This window comes from Callorhinus ursinus, unplaced genomic scaffold, assembly GCF_003265705.2.
Source record: "Callorhinus ursinus isolate GAN/ISIS: 27379988/994484 unplaced genomic scaffold, GSC_fseal_2.0 scaffold11, whole genome shotgun sequence".
Lineage (NCBI taxonomy): Eukaryota > Metazoa > Chordata > Mammalia > Carnivora > Otariidae > Callorhinus > Callorhinus ursinus.
Window position 1 is genome coordinate 19,539,917 of NW_027397073.1, and position 23,906 is coordinate 19,563,822.

Below are 23,906 nucleotides of genomic sequence, written 5' to 3' on the forward strand. Positions count from 1 at the left end.
AATTGGGCTAGATCAATGGTTTCAAAATGGTTTTGACCCTAGAATATATTCTTCAAATTAAAAAAAAGAAAAAGTGTGTGTACCTTTATATTTTAAAATACATATTTCATATTTTAACATATAACTATAAACTAAAATATTTTAAACACATAAGTATGTATACATGTGTATATATGTGTGTGTGTATCATAAACATACACACATGCAGACACACCCAGACTGACACACCCATACTTTTTTTGTTTTGTTTTTAAATCTGAAGTGTACATTCTAGGACCAATAAACCTTTATCTGGAGAATGTATTCTAGGACTGGAAAAGGAAAAAACAGTGTGTGTGTGTGTGTGTGTGTGTGTGTGTGTGTGTGTGTGTGTTCATCAAAACTCAAAATAGGGAAGCTCACTAAAGCTGGGGTGGGATGCCTAGGCCTCTGTGAGCTCAGGCCTTGCAGAGGTCCCCAGGGGAGCACAGTAGGAAATCCACTGGGCAGGTGATACACCTTCATGCTGCTGGATGTGGTGGTGATGGTCAGAAACTCGCATGCATGCGAGGGTGCAGATAAAGAACCTCAGTGAATGAAGCAAGCAGTCTTGTGTGGACCCAAGTGCTCTGTGTGAGTGAATGGTTGGCCTGTAGGGAAGGGAATGCACACAGGTTCTGCAAAGGGGGCTCAGCCCCGGCCTGAAGTTGCCTGGCAGGAATGCCCAGCTGGGGTTTCCAAGGGAATGGAGCTAGACACTTTTTTCTGCTGGAAATCTCAAGTTTTATGAAATGTAAATGTTGATGTGTGTGTGTGTGTGTGTGCCTGTCGAAGTCAGTTGAGACACTCCCACGTGTGGCCTATGAGCTGCCAGATGTAGACTTCACTTCTATGGTCTCTAGTACAACTCAGGCTATGGGCCTCAGAAATAGCCCCCAACACAGTGGGGATCATTATTCTGCTTTTATGAAACTTTCTGATTAAAAATAAAACACTAAAAAAAACTGAAACATTTTTTACTGGAACAGTAAAAGATTTCATTTTTGTTCTAATTCAGTTTCATTGAGAAAAAGTCAAAAATGTCACTTTTCTTAAATTAGCATCTCTCTTATACCAGTTGGGATAGCATGATTTATGGTAACACATGTAAACATTCTAGGAATAATACTAATATATTATTAATTCTACATTGCTTTAGTTTGTTGCAGCCCATTAATTCAAAAGAGTAATTTGAATCAGGTGTGAATTATTAAATTTTTTTGGCTACTCAACATTATAGAGGGAGAGAATAGCTGTATAAATTTAATAAAAGCAAGAGTTTGACAATCGTTTTTCTGACCAAAGGTTAACAGACTCGAAAAGGAACAGCAGTTGAAGCAACATGTTGAAAGTCTGAATCAAGTTGCTGAAAAGCTTGAAGAAAAACATAATCAAATCACAGAGCTGGAGAACCTTGTACAGAGGATGGAAAGGGTGAGCCCCTGGGGATTTAAAGGGATTTCTTCCAGACAGGGTTAGGGAGAGAATGAAAGAAAATAGCACTAAAATAAATATATAAATATTACATATGTATAAATATAACAAATTTATATAATTAAATATATTTATATAATAATATGTATATTTTATTTTATTGGGTTTTTTTTATTATGTTCAATTAGCCAACGATAATATATATATTTTAGAGAGAGAGCATGCATGCTAGAGCGAGCAGGGGGAGGGGAGGGGCAGAGGGAAAGGGCGAGAAAGAATCTCAAGCAGACTCCCTGCTAAGCACGGAGCCCGATGTGGTGCTTGATTTGACGACCCTGAGATCATGACCTGAGCCAAAATCAAGAGCAGGATGCCCAACTGACTGAGCCACCCAGGCACCCCTAAAATAAATATTAATTGAAAGTAAGTGCCCTTTGCAACAAATAAGACTTTAGAAAGTACTGAATAATATTAGTTCCTTCCCTTACACACTTAATATGATCTGTACGGTCGCTGATCAAATACTGCAGTCATATCGTCCTCTGTCACTTTCTCTCTCTGGTGTATGTATGGCTTAGAGAGGCGAAGCAGATGAGGCTGTGAGTGGAAACAATGGGAATGATCACAAAGTCCACCTATTACTAGTAATCATACAGTGGATCCCTGTAATCATAGCATTTCTACGTATTAGAGTCAGTGAAGTATCCATTCTTTGGCCACCCGAGTTCACTTTAGGATTGTGAATACCTATGGCTGCATTAGGACAGGTATAATTCACATTAAGAAAAGACATCCTCTAGGAATTGGAACTTCCATAAGAGACAATTTAGAAAAGAGTTGTGACAGAGCAAAAATTCTTAAAAATGTTATGCCATGTGCCTTCTTTGAGTGACTGACACTCCAAAAATATGCAAAAGGTGAGCCCATAAATTTAATAATGCATCCCTTAGAATTTAGAATACAGGCAAACCAAGGAACACTGGGTTTTTAGTGGCAAAACAAACTAATAGAAAATTGGGCTCTCTGAAACTGAATTTGGGCTAGATGAGAATATAGGCTTTGGAGGTGCCTAGATGCCTGGCTCATTCAGTAGAGCGTGACACTCTTGATCTCAGGGTTGTGAGTTCGAGCCTCTCATTGGGTGTAGAGATTACTTAAAAATAAAATATTCAAAAAAAAAGAATATAGGTTTTGACTGCTGGTAAATATTGCCCAATAAACTTTTATATTTACTATAATAATTCCCTGATTTGCCTTTTCCCTTCTCAGCCTTATTCTGTTTTATGTCTGCTTGAGTTGATGCCATCTGAGAAATGTCACTTCAGAAGCATCACATTTCAATATTCGGGTTTCTTGCCAAAGGAAATTTGATTAATTTTTTACATATTTCCCAATAATTTAATTTATAACACTGAGTTTGGTTGAATTTGTAGTGTCAATGAAGGTCCTATGAGGAAATCACAAAATTTAACTGAATCTAGTAATAATAATATATAGCTACATCTGTGTTGTGCGGTGGGTCACTGAATGTTTTACTGGAGCCAGAATCACTGGGCTAGAATGTCCTCAAGCAGCTGGTTTGCTGACGTGGGACAGTTTATAGTTAGGATATTTTGAACAAATTGTAACATTTGGATGACTACTTTGTAACATTAGAATATTTATCCTGTAATAAATGGTTTCACAAATTCAGCACAAAGAATGTTTGCATTTAGGAAAGGAAGACAATTCTGGAATGGAAATAGGGCTGATTAACCAGCTTTCATTTAAATTTAGACTTGTGATCACCTCAAACCCAAACCCAGTCACACTGGGTCAGGTTTAATAGCCAGCTGTGGAATATCATTTCTATTTCCTAGAAATCCTGTGAAATGGATGTGAGTTCATCTCAGAATTCTGGGTTACGTTCATTTGACTGTTAACTCAACAATTACTTGAGCGCTTACCGTGTACCAGTCAGAGCTAGAGGCTAGATATCTGTTTGTGAATGAACCAGGTATAGTCTCTTTGTGGAGACTGCAATGTAGGGTATCTGGGTTCTGTGGGGACTCGAGGAACTTCCCATACCTCTCTTCATTCATTCTCCTAGGGAGGCAAACACCCATATTTGAAGGTAGGGGAATGTACCCCAGAATAAATTTGACTGGCTTACATACTGGCAGACATTTTTGAGAAGTGATAGCCTAGCATTTATCTTTTTTTGTTGTTTTATTGCTTTTGGGGTTTTTTTGCATTTATTTTGATATTGACCCATAATGGTGGACTGTCTCTAGGTGCTCTGTGACAAAGTAAGTGGACAGGATGCCCATGGTTCATGGCCATGCAGACCCCTTCCTGAATATTCTAGTTCAGTAATTTCCTAGAGTAGAGCCTACTGAAATCTCAGGAAGGTGGAAGTAGGTGGGGATGGATGGAAGGGCACTGTGCAGGAGTTTTTTAGAAACATATTTAGTTTAAAGGGATGTTGTATCTGTAAAACAAACAAGCAAATAAATTAAACTACATCTTCTTGTTTTAAAGTAATACCGAGAATACTTCTAAGGCTGTGATGAAGGGTTCCTCAGGTGGCGGGGTGTGTATCAGAAGGAGAGGAGGGGGAACGCTAGATTTTTGTGTTAGTAGGAGAAAGACATGCGTTGAGAAAGGAAATGAAAATTAAAAATGAATGCCCACGCAGAGGCTGATAAATATTGCCCTGGTAGTCGGTGGCCCCTAGAGAAGGATTCGTTTTCTACTCACTTGAACAAGCCACTGCTCCAGTAAATGGCCATTAGTGGTATGAGGTCTGGTAATGAACACATTACTTAAAACCTTCACCATCTGTCCCACTTTAATCAGGAATGCAGTGAGAATGAATTCCGTAAACACAGTGATAAGCCAGAAAAAACGCCCAATAAGTGCATTTTAATACAGCATATGTTCCTTTTGCTAGCAGTGCAGTTCTGTTGCATCATATTTGTTTTCCGCTGTCGTTGATTTAGCTCTATTAGAATTTTAGAGCTCAGAGGTGCTTTTGAGACCGTCTAGTTCCTCATTCACCATTTTATAAATGAGGGCAGTGGGAACAAGGAATGATTCCACTGTCCTCCAGTTACCAGTTCAAAATGCTTTCCATTATGCCCCGATCTTCTCTGGTGTCGGATAAAAATGATATAGTTGGTTCCTAAATCATTTAGATGTTAACAGTGGCAATCATTTAAATTGGTGTCTTCTCCACTTTGATCAGTAGGGCGAGGGAGCTCTTGAGCTCCCGAGTGCAGCAGTTTTGGGAAGAGTGCATTGCCCACTGGGTGGTGCTGTGAACTCCTTCCCTCTTCCACAAGACACTGTCCCTGAGAAAAAGGGCTGGACAGTACGGTGTGATTTTCCGTGTTGTCCGAGAGGAAGCATTAAGAGCCCAGGCTTCATGCTGGAACCTTGGCCAGGGCAGAATGTTTACTTGTCCAGTTGTCCAGTTTGCTTGAACCCTGGTTATGAAGATCCATTAATGGAGAGTAAGCCCATTAAGAAGAATGTTAAACACCATTTTCCTCCCTACAAAGTCAAAATATATTATCAGGGTTGTGTTTCTTTGATGATCCAAGTATCAGAATAAGCTTACAAGGCATACCTGTGATCCCTCCAAAATAAGTTAAACACAGCTAGGGAACACAAGGGAAATTCCTATATGTGACAAGAATGCTACAGGAAAAAATTGGAAAAATTAATATAAACTTAAAAAATAATAGCGCCTAAGATAGGGAGTGTTTGGCGCCTTCAAATTATTATAAATCAAGGTCCTAAAATGTACGAAAGAAGCATGTGGGCCTTTCACATATAATATCTCCAGCCATCCCAACGTTTCAATATAGGTAGTATTATCCCCATTTTAGGGATGTTCAGAAAGTCATGACTTAAACAAATACAGAATGAATACATGTCTGATATTTTACTCAACTCATTCATTAATAAGGGAAGCAGTAAGATGGTAAAGCTGGTTTAAATAGAAGCTTTTCAGAAACTGGGTATTTATAGGCATTTTGAAAAAAGGAATATAGGATCGGATTACTAGATTAGATACAAAGCTGGTTAATTTTTTTGAAGACCATCAAACCATAACCTGAGGGATTATCTTTTCTACCAGGCAGAAATCTACACATGAACATTCAACTTCACAGAGTCAGGGCTCTAATCAAATCATAAACAATAAAGTCAAACACAGAGAAACTCTCCATGAGAATTGGTTATTCAACAATGACCCAATATGACATTAAAATCATATATGGTTTTGTTTTCCAAGTTTTGGCTAGTTTTTCTCAACAAACATGTTACAGTCACAGTTTCAAAACTAGGTCAGTCCATGTCCAAAGAGATTCCCACTGCATTTTGTATTTTACCCATATGAGTACTGCAGCAGGAATGGTTTTTTTTTTTTTAGATTTATTTATTTATTTATTTATTTATTTATTTATTTATTTGAGAGCAGGCGAGCACGAGCGTGGTAGGGGAGGGTCAGAGCAAGAAGCAGACTCCCCGCTGAGCAGGGAGCCCGATGCGGGACTCGATCCTGAGACTCCAGGATCATGACCTGAGCCGAAGGCAGTCGCTTAACCAACTGAGCCACCCAGGCGCCCTGGAATGGTTTTAAACAGCCCTGTAAACAGTGTCAAAACATCTCTTACCATCAAATATTAAAAGAAAAAAAACCCACAATCATCCCACCTTGGTTTTTCATGGACTTGTTTTTTTTTTTTTTGAATGGGAAGAATTTAATAATGACATTCAGGTATTTCTTTATATTTTCTTTCTCCATGTCAAAATTTCTCTTATATTCTAACTAGGAAGTGACTTTATTGCCTGTGGCCTTGATCCTTCACTAAAAAGGCATTTACTACTTTTCTACTTTCTGACAGATGCCATGTGAGCAGGTAGGGTATAAGGTCAGTAGTGTCCTTGGATACCAGCGACTTGGTCTAATGTAGGAGAAGCAGGTGGGATGGAGGAGAGCCAATGCCTAGAGAGATGAGCTGCCAGTTTGTATTCAGGGTGGGATGGAGAGAGGCAGGAGTTTGACTGAGCACGGTATACTTCAGTAGGTGGCTGGAGGAGGAGCAAAAGCTCTGCAGGCAAGTGAAGGGAGTGAAGACAACGGGTCTTGACCTGTCCCTGAGCTACTTGGAAACCACACAGGAGGATGCCTGGCCAGGTCTCATTGGGGTGGTTGTAACAGTGGCCGTCTGAAATGAGCTCTTTAGCTTAACACATATTTTCTAATATTATAAGAAGTGTCTTTTGCAAACAGTTTGCAAGAGTGACTTAGCAAACACATGCACACATGCACAGAAATAAATAAAATTGTATTTTATTTTCTTCTAGGAAAAGAAAACACTGCTAGAAAAAAAACTGTCTTTGGAAAACAAGCTGCTGCAACTCAAATCCAATGCTACATATGCTGAAAGGTTTGCAGATCTCCCTCCTTACTAAAGCAGTTCCTGATACCTTTCCTCTCCGATGGTCCACTGGCCAATGGACAGAAGGCTAGCACCCTCCCAGGAGACAGGAAGGCTGAAGGGGCAGGACAAAGGGACATTACTTAATATTAACAGCCACGTGCCTCCCCTCCCTCCCACTGGGGAGAGTTCCCTGGAGGTACTGGGCAACTGGGGCAGGGTTAATCCTCCTGAAGAATGAATGAGCCTGTGCCTTCCCTGTTGACCCTGGGTGCTAAAGAGGATGCTTCATTCCCCCTGAGGCTTCTGATTTTGTTAAAGGGTCTCTGCTATAACATGCATCAAATTGGCTAGCCCACAAGTGGAACTGTAAGATCCTTTTGTGGTGCTCCCCAGCTTTGTAGAGAATGAAGGAACTGCTCAGTGCATCCTTAGTTCTTTGGACTTACTTAGGAATACTCATAATTCACAAGCTGTTGACAGCCCTGAGTACAGGGCTGGCGGGGATCACGGTTATCACCCAACTGCTGCATTACTTCGCTGCTTTTAGAAAAATTCTCTGGAACATCATGTGACAACTGATAACATATAAAAATTCCTCACTTTTGTCCCCCTTCCCTTCCCTTCTCTTCTAATTCTAAACCTGCCACTGTCATTATAGGTTCTGATATAATGCTCCAAGTCAAGCCTATTTTGAGGTCTTCTTTTATCCACCTGGAACTATTGCTTCTTAGCATATAAAGCACTTTGATGCTCCTCAGAATGTACAAATTCTTACTCTCATTTATCCAGTAATATATACTCAAACATCCCTCTCTCTTGGTCTTTGATTTTTTTTTTTTTTTCTGTTTCTCGTTCCTTTCCAATTATCTCTCTTTCTCTTCTCATCTCTCCAAAGCTTCTGCCTTCCGTCTGGCTCATAGTCATGTACTGAACCACATACGCCAAAGTCCAGACCTGGTCTGACCCTAGCAATTGCACTTACATATTCAGCACACACTGGAATACCACAGGCATTAATTTACCCATATTCTTCTTTGTGAACAAGCATGTGGCCCCAGTAGGGAGCTTTCTAAGAGAGTGCAGGATAGCACTGCTCATCTCTGTCGGGAATGAAGAAGTACCGTGGAAGACATTCATAGGTCTTCAGAATGACTTGCATATACTCATAACTTAACTCTTAAGTAAATCTGTGGGTTATGTTGGGTTTTTTTTTCTTTTCTTAAAAAGAGCCTGTGCCTACAGCAGAACTACTGGCTGGTACACTATGCTTTCCATCAAGAGTCCAGACAATCTGAGTCTGATTTTTTTCCCTTTAAAAATGATTTTTATTGATAATAGGGTTTTTGTCAGTCTTCGAGCCAAAAAGGTAACCATTTTAAAAACCAAACTGAACTGTTCTTTCTGTTCTATTATATATAAGCAGTTGTTATAGGGAATTCTCAGAAAGCTCTTAGGGAGGATTTAGAAATGTCTTGAGGGAAATGGATGTTTTGTGTTTCTAGAAAGGTGTTTGAACATCCAGGCTTATGCAATTTTCATAGATTGTAGGCATCACAAATATTTATCTTACTTATTATTTGTCTGTGTGTAGAGGTATTCACTCTGCTAAGTGACAAGAAAATGAAATCAGTAGGAGTCAGACTCTTTAGGTTAAAGCAATAGAGACTTGGTAAAGCTACCACAAATAAGAGGATTTCTGGTAGGGGAAGACTGATTAGATATGGCCATAAAGAAGATGCATCTCGTGGGAAGATAGGAAGACCACCCTTTAGCATCTAATGTGTTCTCAAAAACCAGATTATTTTGTTGCTCCTATTCAGTTATGTGTATTCATACAGTTTCACTCTTTCTTGTTCTTTGTTTTTCCTGTGTGATTTATTAACTTTTTTCAGTGGTTTTCTCCAGCTGGCTTATATTCTTCATTTTCCTTTCAAATTGCAGAGGAAAGAGTCTGTGGGCCTAATACTTACTTCCTGTATTGGGCAGATTGTTCATGTTCACCAAACTCCTACATTGTCATCTAACAACTGGCCTTTTGGCAGGCACCAACTCCCAGTCCTACAGGTGGCCTTCCCTTACCGCCAAAAGAGCCCCCTAATCAGGGGGCTCTGGGTGATTACATTTCCCTTGGGCAGGATGGTGGGTTTGACAGGTGCCATGACTTTCTGCCATTTTTTTTATATCTGTATGACATTTATTTATAGATTTTTCTCTCTATAAGCCTAAGTTAATTAACTCTTTAGTTCAGTTTAAACAATCTGTTTATTTATTTATTTATTTATTTAAATTTTATTTTGTCATGTTAATCACCATACGTTACAGCATTAGTTTTTGATGTAGTGTTCCATGATTCATTGTTTGCAAATAACACCCAGGCTCCATTCAGTACATGCCCTCTTTAATACTCATCACCAGGCTAACCCATCCCCCTACCCCCCTCCCCTCTAGAACCCTCAGTTTGTTTCTCAGAGTCCATCGTCTCTCATGGTTCGTCTCCCCCTCCGATTTCTCCCCCTTCATTTTTCCCTTCCTACTATCTTCTTTTTTTTTTTTTTAAACATATAATGTATTATTTGTTTCAGGACTCTCTGCCATTTTGATGAAAAGATTCAATATGTTCTAACCTGGCATTTCTAATATTAAAAAGCATCTCTAAAAATGATGACTTTTAAGTATTCTATAATTCAGGAGAAAATGACAGTTTTTTTGCATATGGATATGAATATATAATTATATTATGCTAATCCCCACAATTACTTTTAACGGGAGTTAAGAGATTTGGCAGAAGCATCTCATGAAAAACAAGGTTGACTCCATATTTCTAATAGCATCACTACTAGCCAACACATGTATTGTGCTTTGCTGTTTATAGAGTAACTCCAGGTACCTTATTTAATTTAATCCTTTCATTGACTTTTCAGGGAGGAAACTGAGCTTCTAATTGGTGAAGCGATTATACAGCCTCTCAGAAGTTGTAAGAGCTGGGAGTTTGGACTCTAGAATTCTCACAACAGTCGGTGCTCATTCTGCTATAGAGGAGATTTGACCTTCTCTCATTTCTGGAGACCTCTGGAGGCTTTCCCTCGGACTGGTTTCCTAATTCCCCTGGGTGTCTATGAGCAGATCGCAGTTTCCCAACTTGTCCCTCTGCCCTGGGACATCACAAACACAAAGGTCCATTTTAGAGTTATCCTTTGGAGAAATACAGGAGCTCTACCTCAGAAAAATCCTTCAAAAAAGGATAGAATGATGCCAGAAAACTATGAAATCAAAGCCATTGTAACAGTGAGGAGCAGAGGGTAAGGTATGGCATGGTTGAATAATGCTGCCCTCTGATGGTGTAAGTTAACCCAAAGATAGATTTTAAAGTATCCTGATGAATGGATAGAGAGACAATCCTCTCTTAATTCAATTTCCTTTGACTAAGTGTTTGGCAGACCTTGGTCATCAGAGTGATTGAGGGTATGCTTCTTGCCAAGTACTTAGGCTACAATCATCCCATATTACTAAAGGCTAAGCCATTTGTTTTCACATTTCTGCAAGTTAAAGATGGGATAGACTTTCTCTCTCTTGAACGTTAAAGAATCTAAGAGGAAGAATATCAGAAATGGTGCTCTGTTCACTCTCCCTCAGTGCCACATGGAGAGAAGATCCTCAGTTCCCTTCCTCAAAAGAATAGGACCAAGATTTTCCTCTCTTGTTGATGGGGCTTTTCTTGTTTGCTCTCCTTGGCATTTCCAGACTACAGACCTTTTCAGCTCCAAGTCTGGGATATATGAGGCAAAAAGAAAGCCCAGGGAGCTCACCATTGTGTTATGCCTTAGGTTCCAAGTCCTGAGCTGGTCTGCCTTCTCTTCACCTTTCAGAGCCTTCTTGTGTTTGTCTACATACAATCTCTAGGTTTTTGGTTGTACTCAACGGGAAGGGTAGGAAAAACACATCTACATCTTCCCGGAGTATAAGATTTTCAATTCTATTTTAATTTCAGCATTCACTTTATATTTATATTGAGGGATTGGGAGGCAGAGCATGAATCAGACATCTGTTAGAAGGGCTCGGTGTCTTTTTCTAGGCCTGGCCTTTGTAATATGTTTTCTTCCTGCTGGTTTTGCTTTAGGACCTCTTTATTAAGACTGAGTTGCTCTAACAGAAAGAGCAGAGACTAAAGGGAGCTCAGGTGGCAGCTTATTTCAGTGTAGTCTCACATTTAAAGACCTTTAATGGGTGATTAGTTTCATATTTATTGAACAATCCTAAGAGAGAATTTCTGCCACTTCTGTTAACCCCCGTTCTAGTGTACTAATGCAGATAAGTCTGAAAGCCCTGTGTTTTCAAGAGTGCCTCTAGAAATTATTTTCTTCCATCTTGAGACCTATTTCAGATTTCTGTTCATCTACAGTGACTTGTATGGTAATAACCATCACAGAATACGTGGGGTAATTTCCTGAGCTTTGTATTTTGAGGAGTGTAACATCTACCCCACCCCATCTTCCTAAAGCCACCCTTTTTTCCCTCTGCTCTGAGTTCTGGGTCATCATAGTACACAACAAGACATTATGAATACTCATCTTTAATATTTTTATAAATTTTTTTTAAATGTTTAATTTTCTTATGGGCTTATGAACAGTTAATGAATATTCAAAGCCAGCCTGCCTCTGTTAAGGCATCCTGAGTTATTTCTCCTTATTTCCCAGGGAAATCCTGAGTCTGACCGCTCCCTCCCTACTTCTCTCCTCTTTCGCTCCTCACTGGAGCAGTCTTGGATCTTAGCCCCACCGGCTGTGGGCTGGACTTCTGTTCGCCTTCTCTGCTGTTTTGATCCATATGTCCTCAACGCATTTTGTGTGTGTGCAGTATCTCTAGTCCCTTTCTAATTTTTCTGCTGGGGTATCTGTCATATTGATTGGTAGATGTCTCTTTATATATTCTGGGTACGATGCCTTTATTAATCACTTGAGTTTCTGAGGTTCTGAGGCGATCCCGTTCCCTCTTGTTTGATGACTCCCAAGTTTTTTATTTTTGTCTAGTCAAAATTCTCAGTCTTTCCCTTTGTGGTCAATACTGTTTTGAGTTCTGTTTAGAATCTTCGTCTATTGCACATTCACGAAGATGTTCTTCTGTATTATCTTCTGAAAGTCTTTTGGGTCCCCAGCTTTATTTACAGTCTACGTGGAATTTATTTTTCTTATGAGTTTAGGATGTTCATTTTATTTTTTTAGTATGGATATAGAGTTGTCTCAGTACCGCTTGTTGAAAGGAGCATCCTTTTTATAACATTCTGCCAAATCATCTTTGATACACATCAAGTCTGTTGGTCTATCCCTGTGATATATATGTATACGTACAATAAAAGTGGCACAGATATAGTGTAATCAATTTAATTAGTCTTCTATTAATGAACATTTAGAGTGTTCTAATTTTTATGCTATGAACAATAATGAACTACATTTTACATAATATTTTGTGTAATTGCACAGTATTTTTATAGTATGAATTATTTAATTCCATAGGATAAATAAATAGGAATGGCTGTCACTATGCAATATTTGTACTTATGCAAGAATTTCTATGATTTCATAGAAATTAATTTTTTTCTACATAAAACAGTTTTTAAAGCTCTCTCATGCAAAACCTAAAGAGGGAAAAAATTAAAAGACTGTCTTAAATATTGCAAGTTGCCTGCAAATTACTTGACTTTGAGAGAGAATATTACATATGTTATTGAGCCAACCTCAGTGGTTCAGTGCTGGGCTATTCAAAGCGTGGGTAAGCATACTCACTGGTTACAACCTGGAGCCTATTGGAAATGCAGAATTTCAAGCCCTATCCCAGCCTCCTGGATCGGATGTGCATTTTAACAAGATCCCTCATGATTTCATAAGATCCTCCAATGCATATTAAGTTTGAGAAGCAATGTTTCAGTACATGATGTGAAACAAAATGAGACTCTCTTTTTTTTTTTTCAAATGAGAACATGGTCTGTAATGTCACATGAGTGTCCACGACCTTTGTAATATTTGTAGAGGCTATAAAATCAGAATTGCAATTGCTTTGGATGTTGGCTACTAATTATAAAACCTTAATAGCCAAAGAAATACTAATACATTGCTGTGCAAAAAGCTTACTTTCCAAAAGCATATTCACTTACCTCCTTAAGTCCACAGTATATTCTTGTAAAGTAATACGAGTAGGAGTTAGTCTGTCTGTTACACAGAAGCTGAGAAAGCTTGTGTGAATCCAGTCACAATGCCCCCAAGTTTGGTGAGATTGCCACAGTGCACGCTGCCTCAAAACTCCAATAATATTGGCAAGAAGAAAATCTTGGCAAGTCAAAAGCTGTATAATCAATTCCAGTTACCTAAATGGAGTATTGGGGAAGTATGAATAATCTAAATTCAACCTTCATCTATCTTTTTTCACAAAGGTTGATGGGGACTCAAACTATTAGCTGGAATTAAATTTCCTTTTTTTGAATGCCCTATTTACAGGTAGTAGAATTACCCAAAGCAGGAAGACAAAATAATAATAGTAATAATAATAATAATAATAATAAAAAGACAAACACAGGCAATCCACAACATACAACCACCTCTGTATCATTGGAAATTGGTTTCCCATTATATGTAAAAATCTCCATTCCTGGCCCCCCATGTGGTTATCTGGGCATTCTGATGAGTGCTTGGTGTGTGGGTGTTCCTAGGCAAGACTGTTTAGTTCTGTGAGTACTTCGTCGAGCTCAGTGCAGTTTGACTCAACCCCCTCCTGGAGAGGGAAGTCACAGATGGCCAGGAGGGAGCTTTTGACATGAATGGATATACTCATTCAAGTTCCTGTCTGAGCCAATCGGAGGCTGCTCTGTGGCTGTTGATCTTCCATGTCTTGCGTGGCATATGGGGCCCCCTGCGTCCTTCCCGCACGATGCCCAGTAATAGGGTCATGTGTGAGGAGAACCTGGCAGCCTAGCTGTAAAAAATGGCTGCACGATGCTTCAGCACATCTTTATCTTTTTCCTTTTGCATTTCCAGTTGCCACAATCTTCAGGCGGAGATTTCCCTTCTCCAGGAGCAGATCTCTCATCTACAGTTTGTGATTCATTCCCAACATCAGAACCTGCGCAGTGTCATCCACGAGGTCAGATTAACCACGTGTGTTTCTCTGGTAGATGGTATGCTTACAGTAAGAAGACTGAATACAGGCAGCTTGCCTGGACTTTACAAGCAGTGAGATTTTTCTCCCCGCTGACATTTCCTTTTTCTTCCCATGTAACGCGACTCTGTTTTCAATGCCTTCTTCGGTCTGTATGCCAACCCCTGTAGTCTTCTCAATGAAGATATTTGGGAAATTGTGTTTAACTGCTCTTTAGGTTTCAGTGTTGTTGTTGTTTTTTTTTTAAGTGTTCCGGGCCAGATAATGTACACTGTTCTTTAGAAGATTTTGGAGATTACAAGATTCAGCCCTTTTTGAGGAAGCAAGGATCTGTTTTTATAACGTCACAAACAGTAAATTTACTTAGTAGGGTGTGTGGGGACGGGGGTGTCGCCTGGCCATTCTTTTCTGGGAACATCCTGGCAGGTGAAAGAAAGGCTGGTGGCAGACAGATGGATGGTGGATTGTGAACTCATACGATTTACTTCAAGAATTCTGTGGATCTGGTTCAGGGGCTGTGCTTTCGACCTAAAATCAGACCTTCACTCATTTTTTACTACCTAATATTTGTTTCCAAAAAGAGTCCTTTCAGATGTACCATTTGGCTAGGACCTCACCAAAAGGCCAGAGAATTGAGTCATGGCACTTGGGAGCCAGGAAGGATGTAGGGGGGCAGCCCACGTTCTCCTTTGACAGATGAGAAAACAGAGGCTCGCAGTAGTTAAGTGACAGGGCTGGTAGTGGCAGAACCTGCCTTAGAACCTTTGGGTTTCCTCTCTTCCCACTCTGTTCTGGTCATCACCCCACCTCCCCAGTTGCACACTGCTTTTTGGCAGATGCTTTTCTTCCCAAGCAAAGCCGGCTCACCTCATTATGCTGCGGGTTGACCAGATATCTGCCCTGGGGAGCTTCCCCATTCTGGGCGGTGGCCTTGTGTGATGGCCAGGCCTCTGCATCGGCAGTATGAAAGCACTGTGTGTCGGAAACACAGAAGGATGGCCAAAGCTGCTCTCCACAGGAGGCATGCCCACGGGGTTTGGTTTAAACAGGTTTTCCAAAGATTACAATGTTTAATAGGACTGCCCACACGCTCTCATCTCCAGGTGCCAATTTGCCCTGCTCTTTTCTATAACCTACTGAATCCGCTAATGCTTTGGGATTTAATTTTTTTATTTGATGGATGTCAGTGGACCACAGAAACCTGTGCAGTGTCTGACTTAAGTAACTTCCCTGTTGTCTGACAAGATTTTTCCAATTGTGTTTCCTAATTCTTAGATGGAAGGATTAAAAAATAATTTAAAAGAACAAGATAAAAGAATTGAAAATCTGAAAGAAAAAGTTAACATACTTGAAGCCCAGGTAAGGAGGGAGTCTGTTGTATAGTTCAGTGTAAATGTGAGTGTGTGTGTGTGTGTGTGTGTGCGCGCGCGCGTGCACTTGGTGTATCTGTGAACCTGTGTATGAATGACACAGTGAGTCTGTATATGGGTGGGCGTGTGTGTCTGTGTGTGATTGTGCCTGAGTATGTGTGGGTGTACATGCATGTGTCTGTGTGGGTATATGAGTGTCTTTTTGTGAATGTGTGTGCATGTGCATCTTCTATGCATAAGAAATTATAGATTTGTGGGAGAGGTACTCCTAATAATTATTGAAGTATTAAACGTTATTTTATAATATTAAATTATTAGTATTAAATATTATGAAATAACTGTTAAAAGTTCATCCAAATTTTCCAGAATGCGTGCTCTACTGGGGGGACACATCTGTCCATGTGGACTTGAATTAGAAGTTCGCTCAAGACCATCTTGGGTGAATTCAGCTCTGGCCCGATGGCTGGGTTTGCTGTCTTACGTCTTTGTCTCCTTCCCGCCCTGAGATGTCCTGTTTCCTCCTCTTTCCTCACTCACACCCATCGTCGCTTGCACGATTTGCCTCAGGGCTCATCCACGTCAAGAAGCCTCTTGTAGCTAATGCCCTATGATATACAGGGAAGTTGTTAAGAGGGTAAATCCCAAGAGTTCTCGTTATGAGGGGAAGAAATTTTTTTTCTCTTCTTTCTTTTCTTTTTATTGTATCTATTTGAGATGATGGATGTTAGCTGAACCTTTGCGATAATCATTTCACAATGTATATAAATCAAACCGTCCTGCTGTACACCTTAAACGTACACAGTAATGTATATCAATTGTTTCTCAATAAAACTGGGATAAAAGGAAAAAAAAAAAAAAAAAAAAAAAGAAGCCTCTTGTAGTTTTATTTTTCAGTGTTTTGAGATATAACATAACACTTTATAACTTAGTGTGATAAGGCGTGCTTTTCTTCCTGCCCACTCCTTCCCCTCTACACTAGGGAAGCCCTTTATAGGCTTTCAGCTGCAGGCCGCGGCTTGGCAGCGCCCTGCCTCCCAGGAAATGCAGCAAAGCCCACTGGGGCTGGAGCACCTGACGACGCCACCCTGCCTACCCCTGGGCTCTAGCTGGTGCTCAGTGCTGCCGCCTCTGCCTCTCTCAGAGGCTCTTCACTGACTGCCTGGGCCTAGTCACCTTTTCTCCTTCATTCTGTAGTATTTCGACCTCCTGCTTGTCCCCCTACCACACTGTCCTGTCCTGGGGAATCAGAGATGCTCTGACTGCCACCAGACACCTCATCATCCTTGGGGACTTTTCTCGTCCCCAGGATAGACCACGCCCCCAGCGCACTGCCCCACCTTTTCTCTCACCACCTGTTCCCTCAGTTCTCCCCAGACCGAGGAACAAGTCATCCTAACATAAAGAGGTGGTAAATAGTTCTACATCTTAAATTTTGTAACCAGAGCCGTGGTGTGCCAATTCTCCCTTCCCAGAGGACCGCTGTTCTCTCTCTCTTCTGGAGGGTGACCCCTTTGAGCCTCAGACTTTCCTTAGATTTTCACCTTCTTTTGGCTACACATGGCTATTTGAGAAAGACCATGCTTGCAGCTCTGTGCAGCTGAAAAATGCAGGGATGGGGGAATAATTGGCTCAAAACTCGTGTCCACTCAAGTGCCCAGTAATGGCTGCTCAGTTTACATTGAGGGGTTCAGATGATGGGATTCAGACCGCATTAGAGCCTCTTCCTCCCAAAAAAATGTCCCTACAGGGATTTCCTCACTTCTTTTTGTACTTAGTGGCTTTTTTTTGGCAAATGTTACTTGATAAAATATTTTTCTTATATTATTTTTATGTAAGTAATATATATTCATTCATTCCATACCAGTTAGGAAATACGGATAAGTACTTATAATAAGAACATCACGCAGACTTGCCATCCGTGGGTAATCACTCTGCACAGTTGTGTCCATCTGTATTTCTGTGGGACTCGATGTGCCTGTTCCATACCTGTGTGTATGTATTACATGGCATAATATTATGCCCGTTTCATTGTATTTTTAAGCTTCATTCATTTGTTCACATTATCAATCTTGTTGTTAATCCTCTAAGTACTTATTGAGTGGCTACTGTGGTGTACAAGTTTGGAAACTGACTAAGTTGGGGAAGTGGCTAAGTTTGGGAAATCGGTATTGGACAAAAGGGACATGAGCCCCGCACTCTGGAATTGACTGTCTAGAGAGGGAGACAGACACATAAATGAACATGTAACTAGCAGTATTATGGAAGCATTCTGCAAGGAAAGAACAAGATGTTCTGACAGATAATACCTAGATGGAGGACTTAGCTTGGTGGGTGGGAAGAAATTCTCTAAGAAAATGAATTTTAATCTGAGCCTAGTGAAAAATTGGGTGGTAGGGCTTGTCAGGAAGAGGGACAGGGAGCCATTGTGAGTGCTTCTAATCGAAGAGTTAGATGGAATAGTATGGGATGATATTGGAAAGGTAGGAAGGGGCTGGGTCATAGACCATGCCAAAGAGGTTTTTTTTCTCTATGTAACAGTATAACAAGAAGTCTTTGCTTACCAATCAGATTACATTTACGTTATCTTTTAAAATAGCCACTGTATTGATATACAATAATTTAATTAACTGAGTCCTTGTTATTGGACATTAGATTGTTTTTTGGTATTGCTTTTGTAACAGCACTGAATTCAACATATTTATACAAACATCACTGATCACTTGTATATTTACTTCCTTCCTTAAGATAAATTTTTAAAAGTGGAATTGGTAACTCAAAGTATATCCATTTTTCAGGTTTTTGATAATGTGCTCTCTGACTCCCAGGGTTCTGCTGGATCAGTCATCTCTCTTAGCAACAACAGCCTCATCTGCAGCTGCCTCTGCTCTAGAAGTCAAGTTTTTGCTCACTTTCAGTCCTTCAGTCCTGATATTTCTGATCTGCTCATAGTCTTATTTTTTCCTCTCCATTACTAGGGATTTTAATAGTTAGAAATCCCTTGTTATTATTGTTTTTTTAAAGATTTATTTATTTGAGAGAGCAAGAGAGAGTACATGAGAGGGGGGAGGGTTAGAGGGAGAAGCAGGCTCCTCGCTGAGCAGGGAGCCTGATGCGGGACTTGATCCAGGGACTCCAGGATCATGACCTGAGCCGAAGGCAGTCGCTTAACCAACTGAGCCACCCAGGCGCCCCTCCTTTGTTATTATTTTAATAAAATCTAAGAAGGGAGAGATGATAAACACATGTGCTCAGGTTCCCTTTTTGGACTGGGAATCCCATTTAAATCCAAGTTTATGTGTAATTCAGGAAGCTTGGTGTGAGGTAGGGATCTAACATTGTAGTTGTCTCACTTTATTGAGAAGTCTGGCCTTTCTTCATGAATTTGAAGTGCCTATTATCCTAGACTGAGTTTTTATGTTGGAAATCTCTTCCAGTGGTGTATCTGCCTATTTGGGCTCCAATGCCCTACTGCTTTACGCATTGCACATTGGTCACACGTTTTAATTGGAGATATTGTTGATCCGTCTCTGAGCTTTCACTTCATTGTGTTCTAGCCAGACATAATTAAGTGCCAGCTATCATCACAGGATCCAGGTATCAATGGTACTGCTGCTTTTAATCCAGGTTTATGTCCTTTAGTTGTGTCTGTTTATTTATATCATCCCCAAAATAAATGTTACCATCCTAAACAGGCTGGCAAGTTAACTCAGATTGCTCAGGTACAGTACATTATCCAATTGGCCTTGTGGTCTAATAGTTAGACCGGAACAATGTATTTGTTTCCACTGTACTCTGTTTCTGTATTTCCAAATGCAGCAAATAATTGCTGATTAGCTACTCAGTGTTATATGTGAGAAAGCAACAGATTTGTTCCCTTCGTGGGAACTTCTTGGTTAATTGTAGACTCTGTGCAGTGATGTGCAAACACCACTCAATACTATCTCAGATTCTCTGTACGTAGCTCGATTCAAGCCTCTATTTTTTAATGTGTTCTTTCATAAAAGAGTCTTCAAACTATAGCAGTATCTGACGAATATCTTTATATTCTCAAAATTTCTTATCTTCGGTAAATAAATCTTTTCCTTCACAGCAAGGAGTTTTACAATGACCATTTCAGCTTTAAAAAAAGTCCAAGCTTCATCAATTTAATTGATTCATCAAATAGTTTTGTGTGTTTATGACGTACTGGGAAATGTTTCCAATGCTGGGTATGTGGGTAGTGCACAGAACAGACTGTCCCCGATCTCCTCTAGCTTATTAATTGAAGATACAGATAATAAACACATAAACAAGTAAATAAACAATTTAATAAGGGAGGGACAAGTACTCTGAAAAGTGTAGAATGTGACAATGGATAGTTATAGAGTGATGGGAGTCAGGAAGCGCATCTTTGAACCTGTGATATTTTACCAGGTACTTGAATTTGGTGAGTGTTTGAGCCATGGTTAGCCTGTTTCTAGTCTGGTCCTAATCAGTGCTTTATTATGAAGTTCTTAAACTGGGGTGATTTATGCAGGGATATACTATCTTGCACTGCAAATATAAGACCACTGCCTATTTTGGAATCCATTAAATCACAGGGTGAATTGATTCCATTTATGATAAATGGTCACCCAAACTTGAACAACCCATTTAAATGTGCTTCTAAACCACACAGACAGCATCATCCATACCAAAAACATTCATCTCTTTTTAGGCATTCTACATGCTTCATTTTATTTAGTCTTCAAGATTACTCTTGGAGAAAATTATCTATTACATTTTGTAAGTGATTAAACTGAGATCCAGAGAAGTTAAGAAACTTGTTCAAAATCACTCATTTGAGTCTTATTGTCTTGGAAGCACAGGCTCCCGTCCTCCCATCACCACCACAAAATCTGTTCATTGGAGTGATTAAATAAGGGTGTGTTGGGGGGAGTAAGTGTGTATGTGCATGTGCATATGTGTGTGTGTGTGTGAAATACATGTGTGTGCATACAATATGTATTTAGAAATGAAGAGTTATTAAATTTGCCTGACCATTTACATTGATTTTAGTCATTTTCACAGTTACTATATTACAGTGTTTTGAGGCATAGTAACAAATCCTTTTTTTCTGTGGCTCTCTTTCTATCCTAGCAGGGTTTTTTTTCCCCCTCTCCAGAAGGGAGACATATTCACTCATATAACTCTATCCTTTAAAACAGCAACAACGACAAGAACAACCTTAAAGTTTTTAAAACTTTTAAAGATATCAATGGAAGATTTCTGCTTAACTCTACCAAAATTGTTTACTGTTCTTTCTATTTTTGCCATATCTTTATCACCTTCATTTTCATCTCTGACATTCCTCTCACATCTCATGCGTTTCTAGCTTCCTCACAATGATGGGCTGATATGGAAATACGTCTTCAGAAATTCCTCCATTTTCTAAACATTGAAGATTATCTTGTTTTATATACTCACCGTGATCCCTAAAATTTAATTTAACAAGAATGTATTGATAGAAAGGATGCAAAAAGTAGGTTCTTTTGGAAAACTGCGTCAATAAACTGTCCTTGGACAGTCATCGTAATGGCAGACGTATTCTGGTCAGTGATTTGTAGTTTTGTAAAGTAATGATGTAATAAAACTCATGGATATGGCTGTTCTAATGAAAGGAAAAACTATGAAAATGAATCAAAAATAAATACCTAAATCTAGCAGCTGAAATAAATCAGCATGGACATTGAGATAAATGAACATAAAGACAGTCTAACATGATAACTCTTATGCTTTTGTATTGTTTGATACTCAGCAACTTGAGAAACTAGGAGTTTGTTTTGGAAAAACTCCCAATAGCCTTTACGCAATTGTCCAGCCTGGATTATTTTTATTCCCGTATTTGTTGTCATCAGGATGTTATGATTCATATCGCTTCCTAACTTGTAGAGTATTGTATAGAGACGGGTTTTTCTCAGGAACATACTTGGCCTGTGATATGTGCCTACACTTGTTTGGAGTGCATATTAGCTTTATCTCCATTACACAAGGAACATCTTTATTATCAATTTATCAAATGTGAAGTACATTTCCTGTGTGAGACTTAAGTGCTTGACTCTTGAAACATCACAGCAAAAAGATCACTGTGTGTGAAGATTTTTGCTCCATTTTTTAAGTTATTATGCAGCATAGATGCTGAAGGATAAGAAGGGGCAAAATCCACATCTTGTCTCTGGTTTCCCTACTCCGGTAGTTCTTCTTCTTCTTCTTTTTTTTTTTTTAAGATTTTTATTTATTTATTTGACAGAGAGAGACACAGTGAGAGAGGGAACACAAGCAGGGGGAGTGGGAGAGGGAGAAGCAGGCTTCCCGCTGAGCAGGGAGCCCGATGCGGGGCTCCATCCCAGGACCCCCGGGATCATGACCCGAGCCGAAGGCAGACGCTTAATGACTGGGTATTTCTTCATCTTAGTGGCACATTAGAATCACCTGTGGAGTCTTGAAAACTTTTTTTTTTAGAGATTTTATTTATTTTATCTTAGAGAAAGTGGAGGAGGGCAGAGGTCTCAAGCAGATTCTCAGCTGAGCATGGAGCCAGAAGCAGGGCTCAGTCCCACAACCCGGTGTTGATGATCTGTGCTGAAACCAAGAGTCAGATGCTTAACAGACTGAGCCGCCCAGGCGCCCCATGAGTCTTGAAAACTCTTGAACCCAGACTACAACCAAGTTAAATAGAATCTCTGGGGTGAGGCTCTAACATGAGTAGATTTTAAATCTCCCCAGATAGGGACGCCTGGGTGGCTCAGTCTGTTAAGCGTCTGCCTTCGGCTTAGGTCATGATCCCAGGGTCCTGAGAGCAAGTCCTGCATTGGGCTCCTTGCTCAGCGGGGAACCTGCTTCAACATCTCCCTCTACTGCTCCCCCTGCTTGTGCACACTCTCTCTCTCTCTGACAAATAAATAAATAAAATCTTTAAAAAAAAAAAAAGAAGAAGCTTTAATCTTCCCAGGTAATTCCAATATAAAACCAGCACTTTAGTCCAGTGGTTCTCAAATGTGAGTTGTCAGAATCATCTGGTGAGCTTCTTAAAACACATCCCTTGGCCACCCTGTGTTTCTCAGTAGGTCTCGCTGTAGACTGAGGATCTGTAGTTCTAGAAGATTCCCGGGTGATGCTGATATTGCTGACATCCCGAGATCACACTTTAAGGACTGTTGTGTTTTTTTTTTAAGATTTTATTTATTTATTTGAGAGAGAGAGAATGAGAGACAGAGAGCACGAGGGGAAAGAGGGTCAGAGGGAGAAGCAGACTCCCCGCTGAGCAGGGAGCCCGATGTGGGACTCGATCCCGGGACTCCAGGATCATGACCTGAGCCGAAGGCAGTCGCTTAACCCACTGAGCCACCCAGGCGCCCTAAGGACTGTCGCCTTAGTCTTTTCCCCCCTTCGTTTCCACCTATGCCATTTCACTTTGTTTTCGAGGTCCAGGTGAAATCTCCTTGTGTATGAAAATGTTACAAAATTATTCTAGTCACACTGATTTCTGTTATACTTTTTATGTAGTAACTAATTACCTACTGCCTATGGCATCTCCTGAACCGCCTTTATTTATTTATATTTTTTAATGTTCACGTGTTTGTTTTATCACCCCCACTATACATGCATCCTGTGTGCTGGAGAGAGAGATCCATGTTTTCCTGTGCTTCTTCACATTTACTCTGCTCCCGGCTTGGTGCCATAGACATGGCAGAGACTGACTGACTGGATGGATGGATGGATGGTTGCAGTAGATTAATTGTGGATTAATTACCTGACAGTTTCCTTTTGTCTGTTTCATGTTTATCAGATCTGAAGTCCCTTTAGAAATCGTTGACTCTCTATGTCCTCCTGGGGCTCGCCATTTACTTATTTGTAATATAAGGAGGCTGGGCTAATTCCTATGGTTACAGAAAAATAACATCTTGCAGGGAAAAGAGCATAGGATTTGGAGTCAGGCCTGCATAAAGCCTGCACATTTATACAGAATGGGTGATCAGAAACAAGTTACCCAAACAATTTGAGCTTTGCCGGCCTTATTTCTTTAATATGCGTAAGAGTAAAAGTCATCAAAGAAAAGATGTATGGAAAGCACCTGGCAAAGGTCTTGACATTTGCTAGGCACTCATAATTATGAACTCTCTTGCTTCCATCAAAATTCTAACATCTGTTTCCCCAAACCATGCACTTTGGTGTTGGCTTACTTCAAACCATCAGGTGGACTTTTAGGAAATACGTTTTAAACTTCAATTTTATGACTCTTTATTTAATGCCTTAGTTTCCTACTAGGGATCAGAGCTGGTGTGTTACTGTCCTTTGTAGGCCAAAGCTCCACCTGTCAGCCTCCCACCCAGCTACCTTCCAGTCCCAGCCCCTGCTATTCTGGTGTATCCTTCAAACAACTCTGACCTGCCAGTGCGGCCCGCTGACAAGTCCACCCTGGGCATGATGCTTTGCTGTTTTAAGTCTCATGTTCCAGATCTGTGAAATCTGTGCTTGGTGTGGCCAC

At 40.1% G+C, this 23,906-nt stretch overlaps 1 protein-coding gene across 1 annotated transcript in view; it reads left to right on the forward strand.

The window, feature by feature from the left end:
- CCDC68 (coiled-coil domain containing 68) overlaps positions 1-23,906 on the forward strand; it is a 56,531-nt gene that overhangs the window by 28,149 nt on the left and 4,476 nt on the right. Inside the window, exons 7-10 of the mRNA XM_025886707.2 lie at positions 1,324-1,452; positions 6,808-6,890; positions 13,910-14,015; positions 15,306-15,389. Of these exons, the coding sequence (XP_025742492.1) occupies positions 1,324-1,452; positions 6,808-6,890; positions 13,910-14,015; positions 15,306-15,389 (402 nt within the window). The remainder of the gene's footprint in view (positions 1-1,323; positions 1,453-6,807; positions 6,891-13,909; positions 14,016-15,305; positions 15,390-23,906) is intronic.